Here is a 20,367-nt window from a genome sequence, read left to right as displayed (position 1 = left end):
TTCCTAAACATATACTTCGGTTTAACTAATAAATAAAATTTATCTTTCTGTCATGACAACTCTCGGAGTGATTTGCATGGTAATATACATGACAATGTTAATGTATTTGGTCTTGGTGGAATAGATCTGCTATGCTGCTGAACAAGTATCGAGACCTGCTACTGCCAATACATCCACAACATGCTGCTGTGAGCATGTAAAGAATATTGCTGCTGCACAAATAACATATATGAATAACCCCCACAGCATACATGATCACCCCGTAGCAGATCTAGACAGGTGGAGCTGGGGAAGGGTTTCTGAAGTGTGCTGCCACTGCTTTAGCAAACACTGCCAAATATTTGAATGTTGAGCAGCGAGCTCATTGTCTACCGATACAGGAGAGAACCAATCAGCTGTGCCATGTGATAATGATGCCATTATGTCATATTGAGTTGGTCATATGGTCCATTATGTCATATGGACTGCGCCATCTAGAGTTTCATGCCAGAACTTAGTATACTATATATACTGTATATAGATAGATAGATAGATAGATAATGCAACATTTTTTAATGTTTTTAAAACTGGCTTAAAAAAGCTTTTCTTTAGGCAAAATATAAATTTTTGATTTGGGGGAGAAATTTTACCATGTTCTTGACAATTTTTTTGAGATTACAGATAAGCACAGTCCGTGGAGACACCTGTCTGTATGCCACAAAATAATTTTCCTCGTCTCTCCTTCTGCCCTGACTGTGATTTGTTTTCCTGCCTGTCTTTGTGTGTCATTCATGTACCGGGTGAATGAGAGCTCAGATTTCAGTAACAGCTTTGTTTTACATGTTCTCGCGCACACATGCCCAGTGGTGTGTGATTTCACTTCAGCTGTGTATTTAGGCCTTTTCGAAGTGTTACTGTAATGGCAGTGTGTGTATGTGTGGTATTTAATCAGCTGCTGTATTGAGGTATCAGGGTGCGGCTGAAGCAACTGGATAATATCTTTCTCGCCCTACGTGTGTGCTGACGCGCAAGAAATCCACTCAGTACTGCCTGCTTTGGGTGTGCCTTAAAAATGCACAGCAGTGAGGCTGTCTTCAGTGTGATCTACGATCGATTTCAATGTACGGTCAATAGAGTCATCATGTGTATGATTATAGATAGACAAATGGTAACTCATAATTACTGTTTTCAACATTTTTGAACAACAGTAAAGTCATACATTATTTTGCTCAAAGAACGTCATGATATTTTCCATGTATGCTGGCCATTTGACAGGTTTTCATACATCATATTCATTTCATTCTTCTTACTCATTTAAAAAAAACAAACAACATTCTGTCCACCATCAGAAACGGTGGCAGACTTCACAACCTTGGCTCGTCTCTCAACGTTTGGCTGCTGTGCAACATTTTTCCTTTTTGCATAAAGTTGATCTTTTTGCTGCTTTCACTGTTTGCTCTACTTCACTCCACACTATCCCACAATTCCCAGTGCAAGTCTGATGCTCGCCTTCCAAACTGTAGAAAATGAAATGACCCCTCAGTCTACTCAGCTCCACTGACTCTGCTTCGGTGGACACACACCATTAGTGTTTGTGGCCCAGATGTCTTTGGGTGTTAATGGTCACTGGGACAGATTAGCATGACCTCATCCTCACCTGTGAGGCCTCTGAGAGCCAACACTCACCTTCCCAAGAGCCCTCTGTCTGTGTGTGTGTGTGTGTGTGTGTGTGTGTGTTTTCATAACTCTCTCGTCTTCCTGCCTTTTTCTTTTCTGTCTCTACACTTTCATTCAAAAATCTTGCTCTCAGTTCAGTTTAGCATTAAAACTGTACATGGCATTAGCAGAAGTGTTTGTACCTTATTTGTGTACCATATATTCTGTTTAAAGCCACAGTTAGCAGAATATTGGCTTTGTCTAACATTTTGTTTGCCTGTGCTATAGGAATGAAGTAGTAAAGGAATAATCAAGTAATTGAATTAGCTTTTATTTTAAGTTTTAGTGATTTTATGTGCTTTCATAATGCTTGTTCATTTTTACGTCAATTAATTCATTTGTATTTCAGTTTTAGCTTTAGTCATTTTAGTCATTTCAGTTAGTTGCCAAGGCATTATTCCTAATGTTAAAGTTCTAGTATTTCATCTAATATTTATGTTTGATTTGATTTAAATGACTGAAATAGCGATTTTTCAGAGTTTTAGTTGACCATAAAACACTGGTGCAAAATACGCCAATGATCTCTTTCTCTTTTGTAGGTGGCTCAGCTGTTGTTGAGCAGTAATATGGTTGCGTCTCTGTTAGAGGGAGATCGGAAAGACGGGTCAGACTCGAACTGTAACACTCCTCTGCACCTCGCCGCACGCAACGGACACAAGGACGTCATCCGGTGAGCTCTTGGAAACCTCTTGTGTGTGTAGCACATCTGTAGGCATCAGTCTCAGCTGTGCCGGGCTGTCCTTTCTCTCTGGAGAGATGTGTGTGTCTCAGCTCTGCTGTGTTTTTACACTTAATTTGATTCTCCAGCCTAGCTGTTTTCCACAGCTGTTAGTACAGAAACACTGCTGATATAATGTAAAAATGACCCTTATAATACATTGTGATTGGATGACCCACATCCAAAATTAATATGCACATCTGTGAACACACATGGATTGAATTCTGTATTGATGCACCACGTTGCAACTTTGCTTGGTAGCATCTCATACCGTCCCTGGTGTATTTGACTGTTTCTTCAGATGAACACAAAGAATGAACAATAATCCATCTCTGTGAGTCCATATAATGAGGGTTGAATGAGTGGCCAAATGTATCTATTCGCGTCTTTGCATTGACTTTGTGTTCATGTGCTCATGTCATGCTTCACAACACATCACGCTTATGTCATGCTTCCAGCACATTTACCTGATACACTTGCTTGACAACAATCTTAGTAACACTTAATAAATGTACACGACGCATACATGATGCTTCACAACACGCTTAGTGCTTGTCAACATGCTTACGTGACACTTCACAACACTCTTAGTGATGCTTCACAACACGCTTGCATGACATTTCTCAACACTTTGTGATGTTTACAATGCACATAAATAATGCTTTGAAACACATCACACTTCGCAACATCATTCTTCATAATACTCCTATGTGACACTTCGCTATGTGCTTACTTGGTGCTTTACTATGCACTTCTGTTTATGTCAAACATAATCTGTAACCTCTCTGGAACGCTCGTATGACAGTAGATACACTGGTTTATATTTTATAAAAAGCTAGTCAGATGACACCTTACCAGAGCTGCAATACTCTCTGAATGATTCCTTTAAATATGACATATACTTTGAATATAGTTGAGTAGGTTTTTTTTTTGTTTTGGCATAAAACACACCCGCTGCGTCATCCCAGCAGCACAGCAGACAGACACTGTACCCGCACAGCAGAGAATGAGACTGGGAAAGTCCTGGTGCCAACAGACAGTCAGTGTTCTCTCTGACTCACGTTCCCCCACATGATCGTCCTGAGGGAGAGGAGCGTCCCAGTCTCCCTAAATATGTGAGGATGTCTGGGAAGAGTGCATTTCTGAGTGGATTAAATACTGCTGTGACTCGTCACTCTCATTTATAAGGACACATGGTACTTCCTGCATCAGACCAACTCTTTATCATGATAACGGAAACCCAAGTCAAACTTTATATTAGGTGGCCTTAACTACTATGTACTTACATCAAAAAATAAGTACAATGTATTTATTGTGTTCATATTGTATTTCAAAACACTTTTATTGAGGTGGGATATGGGTAAGGTTAGGGACAGGTTTGGTGGTCTGGGTAGGTTTAAGGGTGGGTTCAGGTGTAAGGGATGGGTCAGCAGTGTAATTATAAATGTAATTACAGAAATTAATTACAGATGTAATTACATAAAGGTATTATTAACAATATAAGTACAATGTAAGAACATGTATGTACACAATAAGTGCATTGTACCAAATGATTAATTTAAATGTAAGTACATAGTAGTTAAGGCCACCTAATATAAAGTGGGACCAAAGCCCATTTCTGCCACAACAGAAAGAAAAATATTTGGTAAATCATAATGATGAAATAAAAAGTCATAATTTTGACATCAAAAGTCAACACTTCTGTGTTGTATATATGACTTTTTATGTCATAGCAAATTATGCTTTGGTAAATCATCATTTTTTATGAGGCAGAATTAAGGCCCGTTCACACCAAGCACAATAACTATAAAGATAACGATAAAGATATAGTTCTAAAAATCGTTCTCAATATTAAAGAATAGCAGAGTCCACACCACAACTATAACGAGAAAGGCACAGAGAAACGATATTTTTGGAATCATTTTTGGAACGATTTTCAACGATGATGAACGATTAAAAACATTGACATCCAATCAGAATCAATCCTGTTATAACGAGCTGGAGAATTTAAAGCAGCAGACGAGCTTGTGCTTAGAATAAACTGACGATATCGTCCACTGGTGTGGACGCTAATATAGTTATCTTTATAGTTATCTTCATAGGCTTAAGGCTTCATCGACATTCTCAATTGGTATGGCAAAAAATATTTCATAAATATTTAAATGAAGTATACATTTTATATAATAATCATGGCATTATTTATTATATTGCATTTCAGTTATGATAATTTAAATATTGTATCGAAGTAATGATATTGTAATAAAACTAAAATTAATTACCAAAACAACTCAAACTACAGTATGTGTGAGAATAAGAATTTAGAAGGCAACGTGCTTAATTATCATGAAAATAATGGCTCAATTCCAAAAAGTAAAATAGAATCTGGAGATAATTTTCACATTTGACATTTGTGCAATGTCATTCATTTTTAGTGTGCAGAGTAATGACGTGTGTGTGTGTGTGTGCGTGTGTGTGTGTGTGTTTCCTACGGCTGTCACACTAACAGATCCCATCCTAATGCCTGGCATTCCCAGTGCAGCACTGAAATTCCATCCTGCATTTCGACAGATGAGCGTCTCTGATTCCACCTGATGTGTGCGTGTGTGTGTGTGTGTGTGTGTAAATTCCACAAGTCTGTGTGTATTATAGGCCTTTCAGTATGTAAATATAACACAGAATGCTAAAGAGGATGTCGTCTCCTCTCTGTGGAGTAGTAGTAGACTATTGCCGCCAGTCCATTCATTGAGTTTCCATCTCCCTATGTCTTCAGGCTTCTGCTGAAAGCAGGTATCGACATCAACAGAACCACTAAAGCTGGCACAGCGCTCCATGAGGCCGCCCTCTATGGGAAGACAGAGGTAGTGCGGCTACTCCTGGACGTAAGTTCATCTGTGTGTCTACTACAGGAGATGTGTCTACTACAGAGGTCACTGACCTTGCTGACATCAAGTGGCTTTTAATTTTAGCTTTTGAATCAATTGCTGTCCAACTGAATTTTCAGAACAGTTTATTGTAACATGCTTCTTTTTGAGAATTTTGCTTCACAAGCAACAAAACTAATATGTTTATGTCCTCTGTATTTTTGTGGATCGAATCCAGAATCATTTGAGGAGGAATCAATATGCATTAGTGATTTGATTTTTCCGCACTGAATGAGCTTCTGCTATTCGACAGAAAACATTTACCCGTCTTAATGTTTGTTTCTTGTGGCAGAATGGGATTGATGTCAATATCCGTAACACTTACAATCAAACAGCCCTAGACATCGTCAACCAGTTCACCGCATGCCACGCCAGCAAAGACATCAAGCAGCTCTTACGAGGTGAGATGCAATCTGACATTTATTGTAAGACTGTACTGACTGTATTTGATCTCCTTAAGCTTGTGAACTGTAGCAGCATGTATGTGGAGTGTGTTTGTGTTCATGCTGCATATACACAGTATATGAGAGTGTGTACATGGTGAAGTTTGTGTGTTTGGGCATGGCCCTTCTTTGGTTTGTAAATGGTTATGGGAGACATTTAAGCTGTAATTTAGTAAGCAGCTGTTTAAACTCAGGATTATATAACCTGCTGCTTTCTCTGGCTAGTTTTGAGCGCATGAAAGAGACAAAAGACATCTCCTGTGTGTGTTTGTGTGCAGATGCATACCACAGATCTGAGGGGCCCTCTAATGAAACATAAGACGGGGCCCCACCCACAAGTACTGACGTCATATGTGAACATTTGTAATAGTGGCAATCATGTTATTTTGGGAAATTTAGCTTTCTTTATAAATGTGACCTTTAAGAATGTACTTTTTAACGGCATCATGCATGATTTTTCAGATTGAAACTGTGGTTCACACGAAATCCACCAGGTGATGCATGGGCTTACTTGGGTTGTGTTATGAACTGTGTACTTACACATTTCAGAATGCAACTTGTGTAATCAACTTTACTCTCACAAAACCCAAACCAAATGAACTCTAGCGTCAAACAGACTCAGTCCAAACTAAAAGCTCTTAGTCTTTGTAAACACACTATATCAGTGTGTGACGCATGTACTTGACATTAATGAGTGGGAATGTGAAACATTTCATGTGTGATCCTCATGCATTCTGTATCATCTGCAGTATTTATTGCCGTTTTGTACGGGTGGATATAAATAAATATTTGAAGTGATTGTTGATATGAGACATTCGTTCTGTTTGTGCCGTCTTTGAACTCAGGCAGTAAACAGACAGCTCTTATCATAATGAGCACATACAAGCCTGTCTGCTTTAACCAGAGCTGCTCTGTGTGTGTATGTGGGCCACAACGCTTCCCTAAACCTCTGACAGACTCAGAGAGTTAATTATTGATTCAGTGAGCCTGCTGTGTGTCCGTGTCAGCACATTCCTTCCACTGGAATAAAATCACAGAAATGACACGCTGAGAGCTTCAGATGGCGGGACCCCTCAAAACTATTTTTAGGAACACTATTACATTTTTTGCATTTGCATTTTTATAACATTTCTCCAACAAATTCCCATAAATAAAAAATATAATGGGGAAATGTACTTAAATAATTAAGAAAAACAAGCACTATATAAATTACAGTAATAGTAATATATTTTCATTTTCAGTCTCAATTTTAACATTTTTAATATATATTTTCAAAAGAAACTGGGGGAAAATGTGATTAAATATACATATAATGTTTGTAATGCGGACAAATCTTTGTAGACCTGCAAGTTTTTTTACAAATTAAAATATAAATGTAAAAAATATATATTATACGTGTATTTATAGCCTTTTTCTTTATAAGGGAAAAAAAATACAGTTTGTACAGTATAAAAAGCATTACGCCTATGGAGAGTCCCCATAAAACATGGAAACAAGTGTGTGTGTGTGTGTGTGTGTGTGTGTGTGTAATTTCCTTATTTCTTCCTTTTGATTTTGAGCTGGACAATTTCATGAGATTTAGCAATGTATTGTAATGTACAGTAGGTGGTATCTTCCAGTATCTGAACTCTCTGAACTATGTGAATTTCTGGTTTTGTTTCAACACAGATATGTGTGTGTGTGTGTTTTCAGAAGCTACAGGGGTTCTTCAGGTCAGAGCTCTGAAAGACTTCTGGAATCTTCACGACCCCACGACCCTCACCATACGGGCCGGTGACGTCATCACGGTACGGCCGCTTACACGACTTCATTAAACCTCTTGTGTGTGTGTGTATGTCTGCGCTTCTCTTAAGTACTATACCAAGCCCCTGTGTTCCCAGCCAGTCTATTCAACTAGAGTTTCAGAAGCAGTTTCACTTGAACTGAGGCCAGATTTTTCTCTCTTTCCCCTTCCACGAGTTCTTTCTGTCCATCGCCTTGGTTTTTTTGAGGGCGCTAAAGATAAACTCACAAGTGTTTATTGGTGAACTCAAACCAACATACATTTTCACGCAGCACTGTTTCTAAGGAAGTTGTGGGCAGAGAATAAGTACAGCCTAAGGGTCATTTACTGGAGGGTTTAGAGATGTATTTCATGAGCTGAACGATCTCGCTGTTGTATTGTTGTCGGGCCTGCAGCTATTATATGCTTTATGCGTGTTTGCTTAAGGTGGGCGGCTGGGGTTATGTTTTCTAACTTTCAAAAGCTTTCAGATCATGCATTGTCTCTGAACTCCCGACCTCATCCTGTTTTAACTGGTTGTCAATGATGAAAAACGGCTGGATTAAAAACCGAGCGGGTTGCGTTTGCAGCAGTACGGGTGAGATCAGTGTGTTCTGCTGTTGTGATTGGCAGGTGATAGAGCAGCACGTGGACGGACGCTGGAAGGGCCACATTCATGACACCCAGAGGGGAACAGACCGAATCGGCTACTTCCCCCCCTCCATAGTCGAGGTCATCAGCCGACGCTCAGGTACCATAATAACTTGAATTGTAGCAGGCTGATCAAAGTTTTGAAGCTTCACAGCCTGTGGTCGCTATGTGTTTTAGTTTGGTGGATTTTATTACAGGTATTAACCCTGCAAATAACATTGTTTCCTTTACTGAATCAGTAACATGCTGACAGAAGTACCCTAGACGTGTCTCTGTCTTCCATCCCGCTGCTTCCCATGTAATAAATGTTCATCTCTAACCTCCATCCGCTTGCATTAACCCTCTGCTCCTGTCATGTGTGTGTTGTCCTGTAGGGGGCACCCTGTCACGACACGCCTCTCTGCCCACCCATAGGCAGCAGCTGCTCTCCAGGTCCGCCCTCAGTCCCAGCTTGAGTCTGAGCGGGGGCGGGACCCTTCAAACTGATGACTCCTACACTCTGTACACCACTAACCCACACCTGGTCCTCCCACACGCCAACGGTCTGAGCACCAACCCAGGTATACCCACTCGGTCCCGTCTTTAAGGGTGCTTTCTCACATGTTTCCACCTGGTATTAAGATGTTTTCAGTGATCCAGTCACAAATGGTCAGCTGAGACTCATACTGTTTCCACCTGGCTTTAAAATAGCTTTTAAATGCGTCTATTGTCACCACGGATGTTCTTGAGAAACTCTCCCATTTAGTCACACTTTACATCACTTTTGCGGGAGTGCTAAATGTGTTATAAGAATACTTTTGACTGAACAATCCTATCTTAGGTGGATTACAAGTTAAGGAAGCAAATAAAAAGGATCTAGAGAGCAGCTACGATTTCAGCTTTGTTTTGGTACAACGCAGCAAAGTGTGAATCGCTTGTTTTGGTGTTTTCTTACAACACGTCCCACATTATTAGGTCAGTAGGCTGTTAAAATGCATTCAAACATATAAGCATCTACACTACAAAAGCAATATTGTTAAATGCTTTTTTGACTATTTCTTGAAGTGGTTGAACGTAAATAAGCTTAAAACCTTTTAGACCCCATTCACTTGTGATCAGATCAGCGAAATACCAGGTGTAAACAAGGCCAAAAGTTTGACGTCAGAGATCAGTTTGTTCTGAAAGCACTTTTCTGAACACCGTTGCACACCAGTGACTGGTATGTGTATGGTACACGTTTGTCCTCACTACACATGGTCTTATGAATGCAATAGGTATGCACTCAAAATTAACCATTCGCCAAGCACTTTTTTCAGATTTGCAGGGTAATAAATGGTTTAGTGTAGCTAGTGCAGTGCAATTCTAGTGCAGCTTTAAATGTTCATACTCGCATGTCATTAGATCCTTAAAAACAGTTCCATGGCTTTTAATATGGGTTGGCAGTTTCCAAAATCTTATATACAGTAACAAGTGAGATTAAGATCACAAAATATTTATTTTTGCTTAAATAAATGGTTTATATATTAAATAACCATGTGGTATTGCTGTTTTGAATTAAGTACTTCACTTAATTTCTAGATGTAAACCAGAAGATTTAGAATTATATTATTAGTCATTAGCAGTTGGGGCAAACGGTTGATTATGGACCCTGGGTGGGCTCATGGTTCTTCTGTGCGGCAGATATAGTAGAAACACTGTCTTTGCATATAAACACCATGCGGTGGCACACTCATCTGAAGCCCCTGATTTGGGATGCACACACCCTTATATTATCCGCCCACAAGACTGAGGCCAGTGGCCCAAAAAGTGTTTGTGTCCGCTAGGTGGGACTCCCAGCAGTCTGTCCCAGCACATGACCCCCAGCATGGAGGACGTGTGGGTTTTGCGGAACTCCTGCGCTGGTAAGAACCGCTGCACTCCCCTCCTCTGAAACGCTCCTCCCCTGTGCCCCCTACTGGCTGCCACCCCCTCCCTGCTGCAGACAGACCCTCTCATTGGCTGGCCTGTCAGACGCCACACAGACCCCAGTTGGTGTGTCCGTCTCCAGATGTTAGTGTACTGCGAACCCTCTCACTCCCGTAGCAGAACGTACTCTAGGTTGTGTGCTGTCATCTGTAAACCCCATCACCACATGCCTGTGGCTTTGCCCTGCTACCCCCACCCCATCCCGCCTGCTGCTTGAGTAGAAATCCAGCCCCTTGGCACAGTGGGTACAGTGTCCTCACAGCTGTGGGGTGGCACACTGGCATGGCAGTGCAGAGGGCTGCTGTGATGGCCTAATCGCGGTCATGTTTTGATTGCATTGACTCACTGGACTAACGCCTCTATTTCTCTCGCAGCTGGGGACAGGAACAGTGTGGGCAGTACTGGCAGTGTGGGCAGCACCCGCAGTGCAGGCAGTGGCCAGAGCACAGAAAGCAACAGCGCCCCCAATGGACCACAGCAACACACCACCAGCCCTGACACCAGCAAGGTAACCATTCGCCGAGTTCAGTCACAGGCATGATGCTTTGTAAGAAACACAACTTAAAGAGTTCCTATTTACAAATACCAGGGAAAATGTGATTTCCAGGTCCGTTTCTGTAGTAGATAAACATTTTTCTAATTATGATGTTATTAAAAATTTGAATCTTTATATTGCTTTATAGGTGCTTTTAGAGGCAGTGAGCAATAACAAAATGCCTTAATTTGGATAAAGAGAAATTAGATTGAAATGGTACATCTTGAAGTGCTAATGTTGCTATTTTAGCAGGTAAAATGTTTTTTTCCATGTATAAAGAATTTGTGTTTTGTCTCATTTAAGACATTTGTATACTACTAGCTATAATGTTTCAATTAAAGGGGTGGTTGATTGCGATTTCACTTTTTAACGTTAGTTAGTGTGTAATGTTGCTGTTTGAGCATAAACAATATCTGCAAAGTTGCAGCGCTGAAAGTTCAATGCAAACGGAGATATCGTCTTTTAAAATTCTGGCAGTTTAATGCCTACAAAAACGGCTTGTAGGGACTACAACGAGTTACTTCCTGGGTCCGTTACGTCACAAACCCAGATAAACCCCGCCCCCGGGAACACGCAGCAAAGGGGGCGAGGCCATGCTGCGCTGCTGTAGAGAAGAGGAAGAGAAAACTGTTGAACTAACATATATGAGTCGCGCATTAGAGGCGGTTTAGCCAATCACAACACACTGGGGCACCTATCCAATCATGTATTTCTGAGGGAGGGGCTTCATAAAAGCAGGAAATTATCAGCGCTTATCAGAGAAGGGACAGAGCAGTGTGGAATAAAGGTAAATTATGTGAAAAAGAATGTTTTTTTTAAAAACGAAGCATTAAGACACGTTAGACTGCACCCCATAAACACAATCAAGCCTAGAAAAAAAACAATCAACCACTCCTTTAAATCCAAGGATTCATACCTGACATTTCGGCACATCACAGCTCCAAAAAAAAAGTTTCTTAAATTCCCACTTTGCAATGTTTCGAAGTCCACAACTCTTCATCAGACCATAATGGACCTGTTTCCTGTTATTTTAGTTAAACTTTTTTAGCTTCAGGCAAACATTTGTCATTCCTATGTGAACTAAAGTTTTATAGCTAAGGTTTCTTCTGACTTTTATTTCATTTTAAACAGGCCACGCCCTCTGTTGTGGATTTACTACAGCCAGATCATAACAAACTTCCAGACACATCCACAGGTAAAGAGTTACCTGTGCTAAATTTACTGTTTGTATCTGTATACAGCTTACGGTGACAGTATTTGGACACATGAAATGTATGAACGTTACTGCATTAGATAACAAAATATCAAACCAAGTTCCTCTGATAAGTTCTGTGTGAACTTCATACATCAACTTAAAAAATTGGCAAAACACTAGCTAATTCAAAGACATTGAAAATGCTTTCAGGTGAATCTTGGTGCATGTATTAACATGAATATGTGTGGTGTTGTTTTGAAGGAGTTCCTCGCAGACCTGTGCTGCCCACACAGAGGCCAGGAGAGCAGGGTTTCTCTCAACAGTTTGTGCGTCCTCAACAGCTGCTGGAGGGCAAGGTCAGAAAACACTATTACAGTTAAGACTTAGATGGACCTGATCATATTTTGATATGGCAAATTAATTTTGTATTGTATTACAACTTTATGAAAATACTGACATCAAAATGTTGATTATACAATTATACCACACCATTATACCATTAGTATACAAGCATACTAATAATAAATGTGAATAAGAACATACAACTGTTAATTAAGCCCAAAAATGAGATTATATAAAATATATAATAATATACAAAAAAAAACATAATACATATGGAGAAGCTGCATTTAATAAAAAGTGTCATACAACAGCAGTTATATGCTGCATTCTGTTTGCTACCTGTCATGTCTTATGTCTTCATGTCTTTTATCGTTGTCAGGATGCTGAGGCCATCTATCAGTGGCTTAGTGAGTTTCAGTTGGAGCAGTACACTGCTAATTTCCTCAACGCTGGCTATGATGTACCTACCATCAGCAGAATGACCCCAGAGGTACGATCAGAGCGCCAGTGTTTGGTTGCTTTAAGAAGTGCCACTCCTTCTTGTTGCTGCAGATAGACTTGATGTTGATAAAGTATTATGCCATTTTTTCAGGATCTCACGGCTATTGGTGTGACTAAACCAGGCCACCGTAAGAAGATTTCTCTTGAGATCGGCAACCTCAGCATTCCAGAATGGCTCCCAGAGTACATACCAGTAAGTCACTACACGATATAGTATGCATATATGTGTGTCTATGGTGTTGTCTTCAGTTCACTCACAATTAAAAACTCATCTCTTAGCAGGATCTTGGGGAGTGGCTGAGCGCAATAGGTCTGCCACAGTATCATAAGAAACTCTCAGAGAATGGCTATGACTCGATAAACATTGTCCGAGATCTCACATGGGAAGACTTGCAGGAGATTGGCATCACCAAACTAGGTGAGGTTAAACGAAACACTGGATTAAAGTACACCGTGGTGGTTGAAGTTATAGGGTTACCAAAACCAAAGGAAAGCTAAGAATAATTGGAAATTAAAAAATTGTGTGTTCTTGTTATTGTAACGGAAGCCAGATAGTAAGAGCTGTGGAGGTAAACCAGGCACACTAGCTACTGACGCTAACGGCTGTGGTCTTTAGCATCCTTGTTAGTGCATCTGCTTCCCATGTCACAAACTCTGGCTCAAATCCCACATGGAGCAGGGCAAGTAGAGCCAGAGGGGTTACATTGGTGCCGTGACCTGGATAGGAGTGAAGTTCAAGGGGTGAGCGTAATGGAGGCCAGCTTGTAAGAGCTATGAAGGTAGAACTCGCTCCCCTGATCTCAAGAGGTGCACTAGAGACTGACGCTAAAGGCTGTAGTCTTGTTAACATGCCTGCCTGCCTCCCGTGCCGGAAATTGGCTAAATATTGCATAATATGTAAGAAAGCATAATATGTAAGAAAATCATTCTTTTGAATTGGTTATTTTAAATGAATAGGTTCACTCTGGTTCATTATTAGAACAGAATTTGAATGATTGTTTAAAAACCTTTATCCATTGGTCATTAACGATTGACAAAGCCACAAATAATTGATGAGATACATTGATCAAAAAGTGTGGAAACCCTGTATACACTTCACCCTCCATCCGTATGCAGAATGAAGCCAGGGTGATTTAGCTGTTGTTATACCCATTCGGCATATAGACGTGGGTTTGGTAAACCTGAGTTTTGTAATTTAGTAAAATTGAATTTTGCTTTGATTTCACAAATCAAATCAGCTTTGAAATTGATATCAACTTATTATATCTTTGTACAGATCTTTGTTAAATGTTCCTCAGTGTTTTATAAGTATTTTGTTAACCCTTTTCACAACCATTTGGCATTAAACATTGTAGCAATGTTTTTTCAATGTTGAAACGAGAACTGTCATTATTGCAACCACATTTCAACATTGAAGGCCAATCACATACCAGTACCTGGGAAGCTCTTCCAGTTTTTGTTCTTACTTGCCATGACCTTGACGAGGACATTTAAATTTTTATTCATCTGGCATGATTCTGGGTAGACTCGCCCACAGATAAATCTGTTTGGTCTAAAGTATTTTTCTAAATGACTGTAAATTCTTGCGTGACATGTACAGTAAGTGTTAAGTCAGTGTATGTGTGTGTCTCTGACAGGCCATCAGAAGAAAATGATGCTTGCAGTGAAGAAGTTGTGCGATATTCATAAGGCTCTTCTACAGGCGGAATCAGGGCAGGGCACACTGCGACGCAAAACCCCCGCGGCCCTTGACCTGGTCACTATCGAGCCGCCTCCCGAGAACGGCGACCTCCCCTCGCCCCACACGCCCAAGATGATGACTTTTCAGGACAGTGAGCTGAGTACTGAGCTACAGAGCGCCATGTCCTCCCACTACAGTGGCTGTCAGGACGGACTGGCCATCAAGAATGCAGTAGGTATGACCTCCAGTCAGGAGAGCATTGACACGCGCTCTCGAGGCTCCGGACGCTCTCAGGAGCCCCCCAGCACCCCCTCCTCCACTTCCGCTGCGACCCCTTATAGCCACTCCCGAGAGAGCTTAACGAGCCCAGACAGCAGTCCTGCTAAAGAGCGCAACATTCCAGAAGGCCGTGACCAGGTCCCACGTCCTCAGCTACCACAGCAGCTGCCGTTCAGTGCGTCCGCTGGCTTTAAATACCCCGCGGTGCCTGCCAAACCCAAACTGAGCTCTGCTCCTTCTCCACAAGGCTCTCCTGTTCATAAAACCCTCAATTATCCACGTTCACAATATAACAGTGCCACGCTTGACCGTCACTCTCCTAGAATGACCAAGAAGCGCACACAGAGTCTGTCCCGGTATGCTTTGTCGGACGGTGAACCAGATGAAGATGATGATGATGAAGCAGCTCAGCTGGCCAATATGGCCATGCCTTCGTATGCAACACTGAGCCGCAAGCCTACCCGTGGCCAGCTGGCACGTCTTCAGTCCGCACCTGAGCAGTCCGTCGGCCGAAGCCACTCTTTCGCCATCAGGGCTCGGCGTAAAGGGCCTCCTCCTCCACCACCTAAACGCCTTAGCTCCGTCAGTAGCAGCAGCACTAGTGTTGAAACTGTCTCCGACACTCCAGCATCACCTTCTGGAGGAGTTGAGAATGGCAGACCTGGGACCGTAAAGAGCATCGCAGCTGCTTTAGAAACAGCCCTCCCTGCGCCTACGGTGGAGCTCCTTCAGGAAACCTCTACAGCTGTTTCCAGTACCAACGAAGGGTCCAGGAACAGACCTCTGAGTCAGACCGAATCCACCCCAGTATCCGCCAAAGCAGATACCGATAGAGCGTCAAAGTCCGACTCAGAGGAGGAGGATGGGACGAAGGATTCAGGTCTGGAGAGCTCATCCTCACCTCAGAACAGCTCCAGTGAGTGCATCCCCTTTGCGGAGGAAGGCAACCTCACTATCAAACAGAGGCCCAAAGTTGGCGGTCCTCTCAAGGCAGAAACCACTTCTGAGTCGCCAGAGAAGGCCAAACCGGCCAAAACCCCTGAAGTTCCAGAGTTCAACCTTAAAGAGTCAGACACAGTAAAGAGACGGCAGAAGCCAAAAGACAAAGAGCTGTCAAACACGGCGTCTGACAGCAGCCCAGATGGCACATCAGTTTTAGAGACTCAGGACACAGTGAAACTCCGCATCAGTGAAACAGATATGAGTCTGCCATGTGTGGAGCTTCCAGCCAAACCAGTGAAAGCACCTCCTCCTCTTGCTCCCAAACCTCCCAGTCCCCTGAATTCAACACGGCACGCCTCTAAACCAGATCCTGCTCCTGTAACAGGTACAGCTTACGAATAAACAGCCTATTAATAAAGTTAGCTTTTTATTCAGGTTTGATGCAATGTATTTCAGTGCCCAGTTGCATGAAAGCCCTTAAGCTAAATCCCTCAGTTATAAGGTTAAGGGAACCCTTAGTGAAACTTGGGTTGCAAGAAAAAAACCTAAGGGTCAACTTAAGGAACCTTAAGGCTGTGATTAAGTATTTCACTTAATTATTTAGGTGTTCCCTTAAGCATTGCTACAAAGTCCTTAGTAACCGGTTCACCTTAAGGGACCAAAACAGCTCCCTTAAGTCATCTTAAACTCAAACGCGTTAACTAATTTTATGTTAATTGAAGAGGTAGTACCAAGGCACATTTTTAATTATCAAAATAGGTGCAATTGTAAAGATCATAAAAATCGCGCCTATTTCAATACAGTTATTGAGAGAAATCGGTTTTACCGTCAGTAAATCCTTCATCTCGCTGCAGTCCAGTTTGGTTAGTTTTTTTGTTTTCTGTGCTCTTGTTATTCTCCATAACGCAAGTATTAGTGCAACTGTTGTTTCGTTATGTGCTGTTTATTTTGAGATGTAGTAGCCTAACTATAGCTACTGCGGCGCCCATTGCCATATATTGGCAGAAACTACCGTGAAACACTTACTATAAACAGTTGGGTATGGGTGAGAGTTAGGACGTTTGTTGCTACGCTCTTAAAGGAATCACTTGCCTCAGAGATTTCTTTCCCCTCAGGGATACCCCTAAGTCAAAATTACGCAGACAAATACTGCTCTGATTAATACATTCTATACTTTGGTAGATTGCATGTATTACATTAAAGCTATTGGTAGCAACAAATTGCTAGTGAGTTACAGTACAAGCAGTGGATTTATCCCATTTTTTTTCAACCTTTTGCATTTATCTGAGATTCTTGTTCTGTCTGCAGCTGTCGGCTCCAGCGTGACACTGAGTGTTGTACAGAGTGTTGCCTTTGCAGCACCTCAGTCTCCAGTCCCATACTCCCCCTCGACAGAAAACACGGGTCAGAATGTGATATCAGAAAGCCTACAGGCTCTGATGGATGGGGATCAAGGGTCAACACTGAAACATCAGAGGCTGGAGAAGACCAGCTCATCCCTGGAGGAAGCACTGAAGGCTGTGGAGAGAAAACTAACTCTGGAGAACAACAACGTGGGGTGAGAGACACTTAAAGGAATAAATCTACAAAAATGATTTTCTTTTTATTGAGGGATTTTCCGAATTTTTCCTTTAAATGTCATGTTTTTAAATTGTCACTAATTTATCACTGCTAATTAAGCCTGTTGTGTCTGTTTTAGTGTTTCTCATGTAGTCAAGTCTGCAGGGAACATTCTGGATGACATCGGGAACATGTTTGATGACCTGGCCGATCAGCTAGATGCTATGCTGGATTAAAGATTCTCATGGATGAGGCTGTTTATTTTTTGATGGCCCAAAAACAGGAGGAGCATGCATGGTTTCTTCTGCCTTATAATTCAGATGGAAAACAGAGATGAACTCCTGAACACCAAAAGTGGGAACCTCATGGACCACACAGACATTTATGGACCACAGTCTTCTGACTAATGTCAGTCTTGTCTTGTTTGTTTGTTTGTTTGTTTATTCTTATTCCAGCGTCTAATCAACCAGCATATATGTTTGTTTTCCTGTCATTGTATTTTGGGGATGAACTGTGGACTTGAGCAAAGCGTGACCCCAATGAACTTTACATGATGGACCCAGATAAAAGAAATGCACTTAGGAGAATCATTCCTAAAGCAATATACATTTCAAAATACTACACTGATTCAAAACATTTCTAGAAAGATTAATGGGATAGTTCACTCAAAAAGTGACAATTTGGTCATCATTTGCTCGCCCTTATGCTAAAGCGAGACATTTTGAAAAAAAACTGTACGCAGCTCTTTTTCATACAGCATTAAGTTATAGTGACCAGCTGTCAAAACAAATAATAATACATGATAACAGAATTTTCATTTTTGAGTGAACGGTTCCTTTGACATAACTACTTTTCAAAGCATTTTGAAAGAAGCAGTTTTTGACTTATTCATTTCAGCAGGTAAACAGCCTTTGGGAGGTTTGGTGCTTGTACCATATTTTTTCATAATGACGTTGCAGATTTGCAGGTTAAATACATGACTGATGTTTTTTTTTGTATGAAAGCGTGGTTTTAAAGGGAACATGTTAAAATGAAAACAGTAACACTGCCTTATGTAACTAGAGCAGCACCGATGTACAGCAAGCGATTCAGGTTTAAGTTACCACAAACTATTTTTGAAGTCTTTAAACTTTTATTAGTCCAAATAGTATTTAAACTTTATCAAAATATGTATATTGTACACTAAAGGTATATTTGATTGGGAAGCAAACCTGTTTGTTGTACCAAAGTATATGTATATTTTTATTCAAATGTTGGATAATGTTAACGCTAACAGACTTGCAGCTAAACTAATGAAATTGAACGCAGTGTCATTTCCCCTTTGCACATAATTTGATATGATGTATCTGATGAGGAATATATCCACACTGTTCTTGTGTGCCATACGTTTAAATAGATGTTTCTTTCAGGTTCTGTCTCCCAACGAACTGAAATGTAATCAGTGGCATTTGTTTAACTAAGACCGTTTTAACATTAACAACTTTAGAACTGCAGTTAAGGCCCATTCACACCAAGGACAATAACTGTAACTATAAAGTTTTAATAACTTTAATCGTTCTCTGCAATGCGCACTTATAGTAAACAGAATGTCAATATAGTCATTATAGTTATAATTCTTGGTATGACTGGGCCTTTGCTTATGTGAATATTATATATTAGTGATGTTCTTAATTAGGTAATATAACACACTGATATGATTCAGTATCAAGCCCCTCTTTGTTATAATTTGTTAACATTTTCTATTAAATGAATTTAGCTATTTTGTCTTATTATTACTGAGCCATGTGATTGTCATTTCAGCAGTCACCGCTTCTGTCTGATTTGTCCTGACAAGGGATCCACCAGTCATTAGTAAGTTCTTAAATTGGAACATAAAGTCCAAACTAGAGCTAACTATACAGATGTGTTACTTTTCATCTCAAATCCTGAGGTTTCTGTTGCTTCATTATTAAATCTAATAAATGTATTTACACTGTAAAAAGTGCTAAGTTGACTTAACTTCAAAAAAATTTAGGAAACCTGTTGCCTTAAAATTAAGTAAATAATAATAATAAAAATTTTAAAAGTTAAGTGAACTTGACAATTCACTTAACTTATTTTTTTAATTGTCATTTACTTAAAAATTTTAAGGCAACAGGTTTCCTCAATTTTTTTTTAAGTTAAGTCAACTTAGTCAGCAAAGAGTTCTGAGACATTCACAATAGTTTCAGAGAGTAAACTGTCACACAAAAGTAGGCAACATCTCAGTAAAACCAGAAGGGAGGAGGATACAGCCTTCCTCAGTTTAAGCAATATAATTTAGTAGCTCAATCTAATATGAGTTGTTTTCCATATCATGATATTCAAGACATGCCTGTCTGGCTTCAGACGGAACATTCTTCATGTGAGCATACTTCACTTTTAGCAATTCTCCATAGCCCGGTGAAAATGAATTAAGCATTTTAAGCAGTGATTCATAACAGAGGCTAGTGAGGAATATAACTAATGCCCCGAAACTGTATATAGCTGGTCTGATTTATTGGAAACAAGTTTTCAATCAATTTTTTCAAACTTGGAAGGAGATTGGTGTAGTCAGGGTGAAAGATTTATACGAGGTCTCTCCGGAAAGTATCCAACCATGCAATGCGAAAAATAGAGGCATTTATCGAACAAGATACAAGAAACATTGTACATAGGACAATGACGCCTCAGTCCCTCAGACCTCACACGGTTTTCCCAGCGTCTCTTCCACTGCTCAAAACACGCTGCAAAAACCTTTGTTGGAATCACCATAAGCTGCATCATCATATTTTCCTGAATCTCATCGACAGCCTGAAATCTCTTGCCTTTCCAAGGTGATTTTAGCATTGGGAAAAGCCAGAAGTCGCAGGGCGCCAAATCTGGGCTGTATGGGGCTGGGTGATATGATGTTTCGCCGAAAAACTCTGCACAAGATGCATGGGTGGGTGCACTTTTGTATTGAAGCTGCCAATCACCAGTTGCCCATAGCTGCAGCTGTTTTCAATGCATTGCATCTCTCAAGTCATATTTTTCATATACATGGCTGAATAATTTCTGGACAGCCCACGTTTATTAATGATCGACTGACATCCTGCAGCTTCAACAAAGATGCAAATTGCTAGCCTCTTGTTTTTTCTATTATCTACAAATAAGACATCAAGACACATTTGACATTTTGAGCAGAAACTTCAGCATACA

General features: G+C 40.6%; 1 protein-coding gene across 6 annotated transcripts in view; it reads left to right on the top strand.

The window, feature by feature from the left end:
• The window catches only part of LOC131536815 (caskin-2), a 55,595-nt gene extending 36,667 nt beyond the window's left edge, over positions 1-18,928 (top strand). For 3 of the 6 annotated variants that reach the window (XM_058769948.1, XM_058769952.1, XM_058769951.1), the window contains 16 exons: positions 2,235-2,365; positions 5,184-5,292; positions 5,627-5,735; positions 7,470-7,564; positions 8,173-8,290; positions 8,565-8,750; positions 9,993-10,070; positions 10,509-10,642; positions 11,801-11,864; positions 12,126-12,220; positions 12,586-12,696; positions 12,799-12,900; positions 12,987-13,125; positions 14,345-15,994; positions 16,918-17,167; positions 17,309-18,928. In XM_058769948.1, the coding sequence (XP_058625931.1) occupies positions 2,235-2,365; positions 5,184-5,292; positions 5,627-5,735; positions 7,470-7,564; positions 8,173-8,290; positions 8,565-8,750; positions 9,993-10,070; positions 10,509-10,642; positions 11,801-11,864; positions 12,126-12,220; positions 12,586-12,696; positions 12,799-12,900; positions 12,987-13,125; positions 14,345-15,994; positions 16,918-17,167; positions 17,309-17,405 (3,468 nt within the window). In that variant the 3' untranslated portion in view covers positions 17,406-18,928. The remainder of the gene's footprint in view (positions 1-2,234; positions 2,366-5,183; positions 5,293-5,626; positions 5,736-7,469; positions 7,565-8,172; positions 8,291-8,564; positions 8,751-9,992; positions 10,071-10,508; positions 10,643-11,800; positions 11,865-12,125; positions 12,221-12,585; positions 12,697-12,798; positions 12,901-12,986; positions 13,126-14,344; positions 15,995-16,917; positions 17,168-17,308) is intronic. The other 3 variants (XM_058769949.1, XM_058769950.1, XM_058769953.1) reach the window with 3 other exon arrangements.
• Positions 18,929-20,367: the final 1,439 nt, after the last annotated feature.

This window comes from Onychostoma macrolepis, chromosome 03 (assembly GCF_012432095.1).
Source record: "Onychostoma macrolepis isolate SWU-2019 chromosome 03, ASM1243209v1, whole genome shotgun sequence".
In the NCBI taxonomy this organism is placed as follows: Eukaryota; Metazoa; Chordata; class Actinopteri; order Cypriniformes; family Cyprinidae; genus Onychostoma; species Onychostoma macrolepis.
This window is presented reverse-complemented; position numbering and strand designations above follow the sequence as displayed.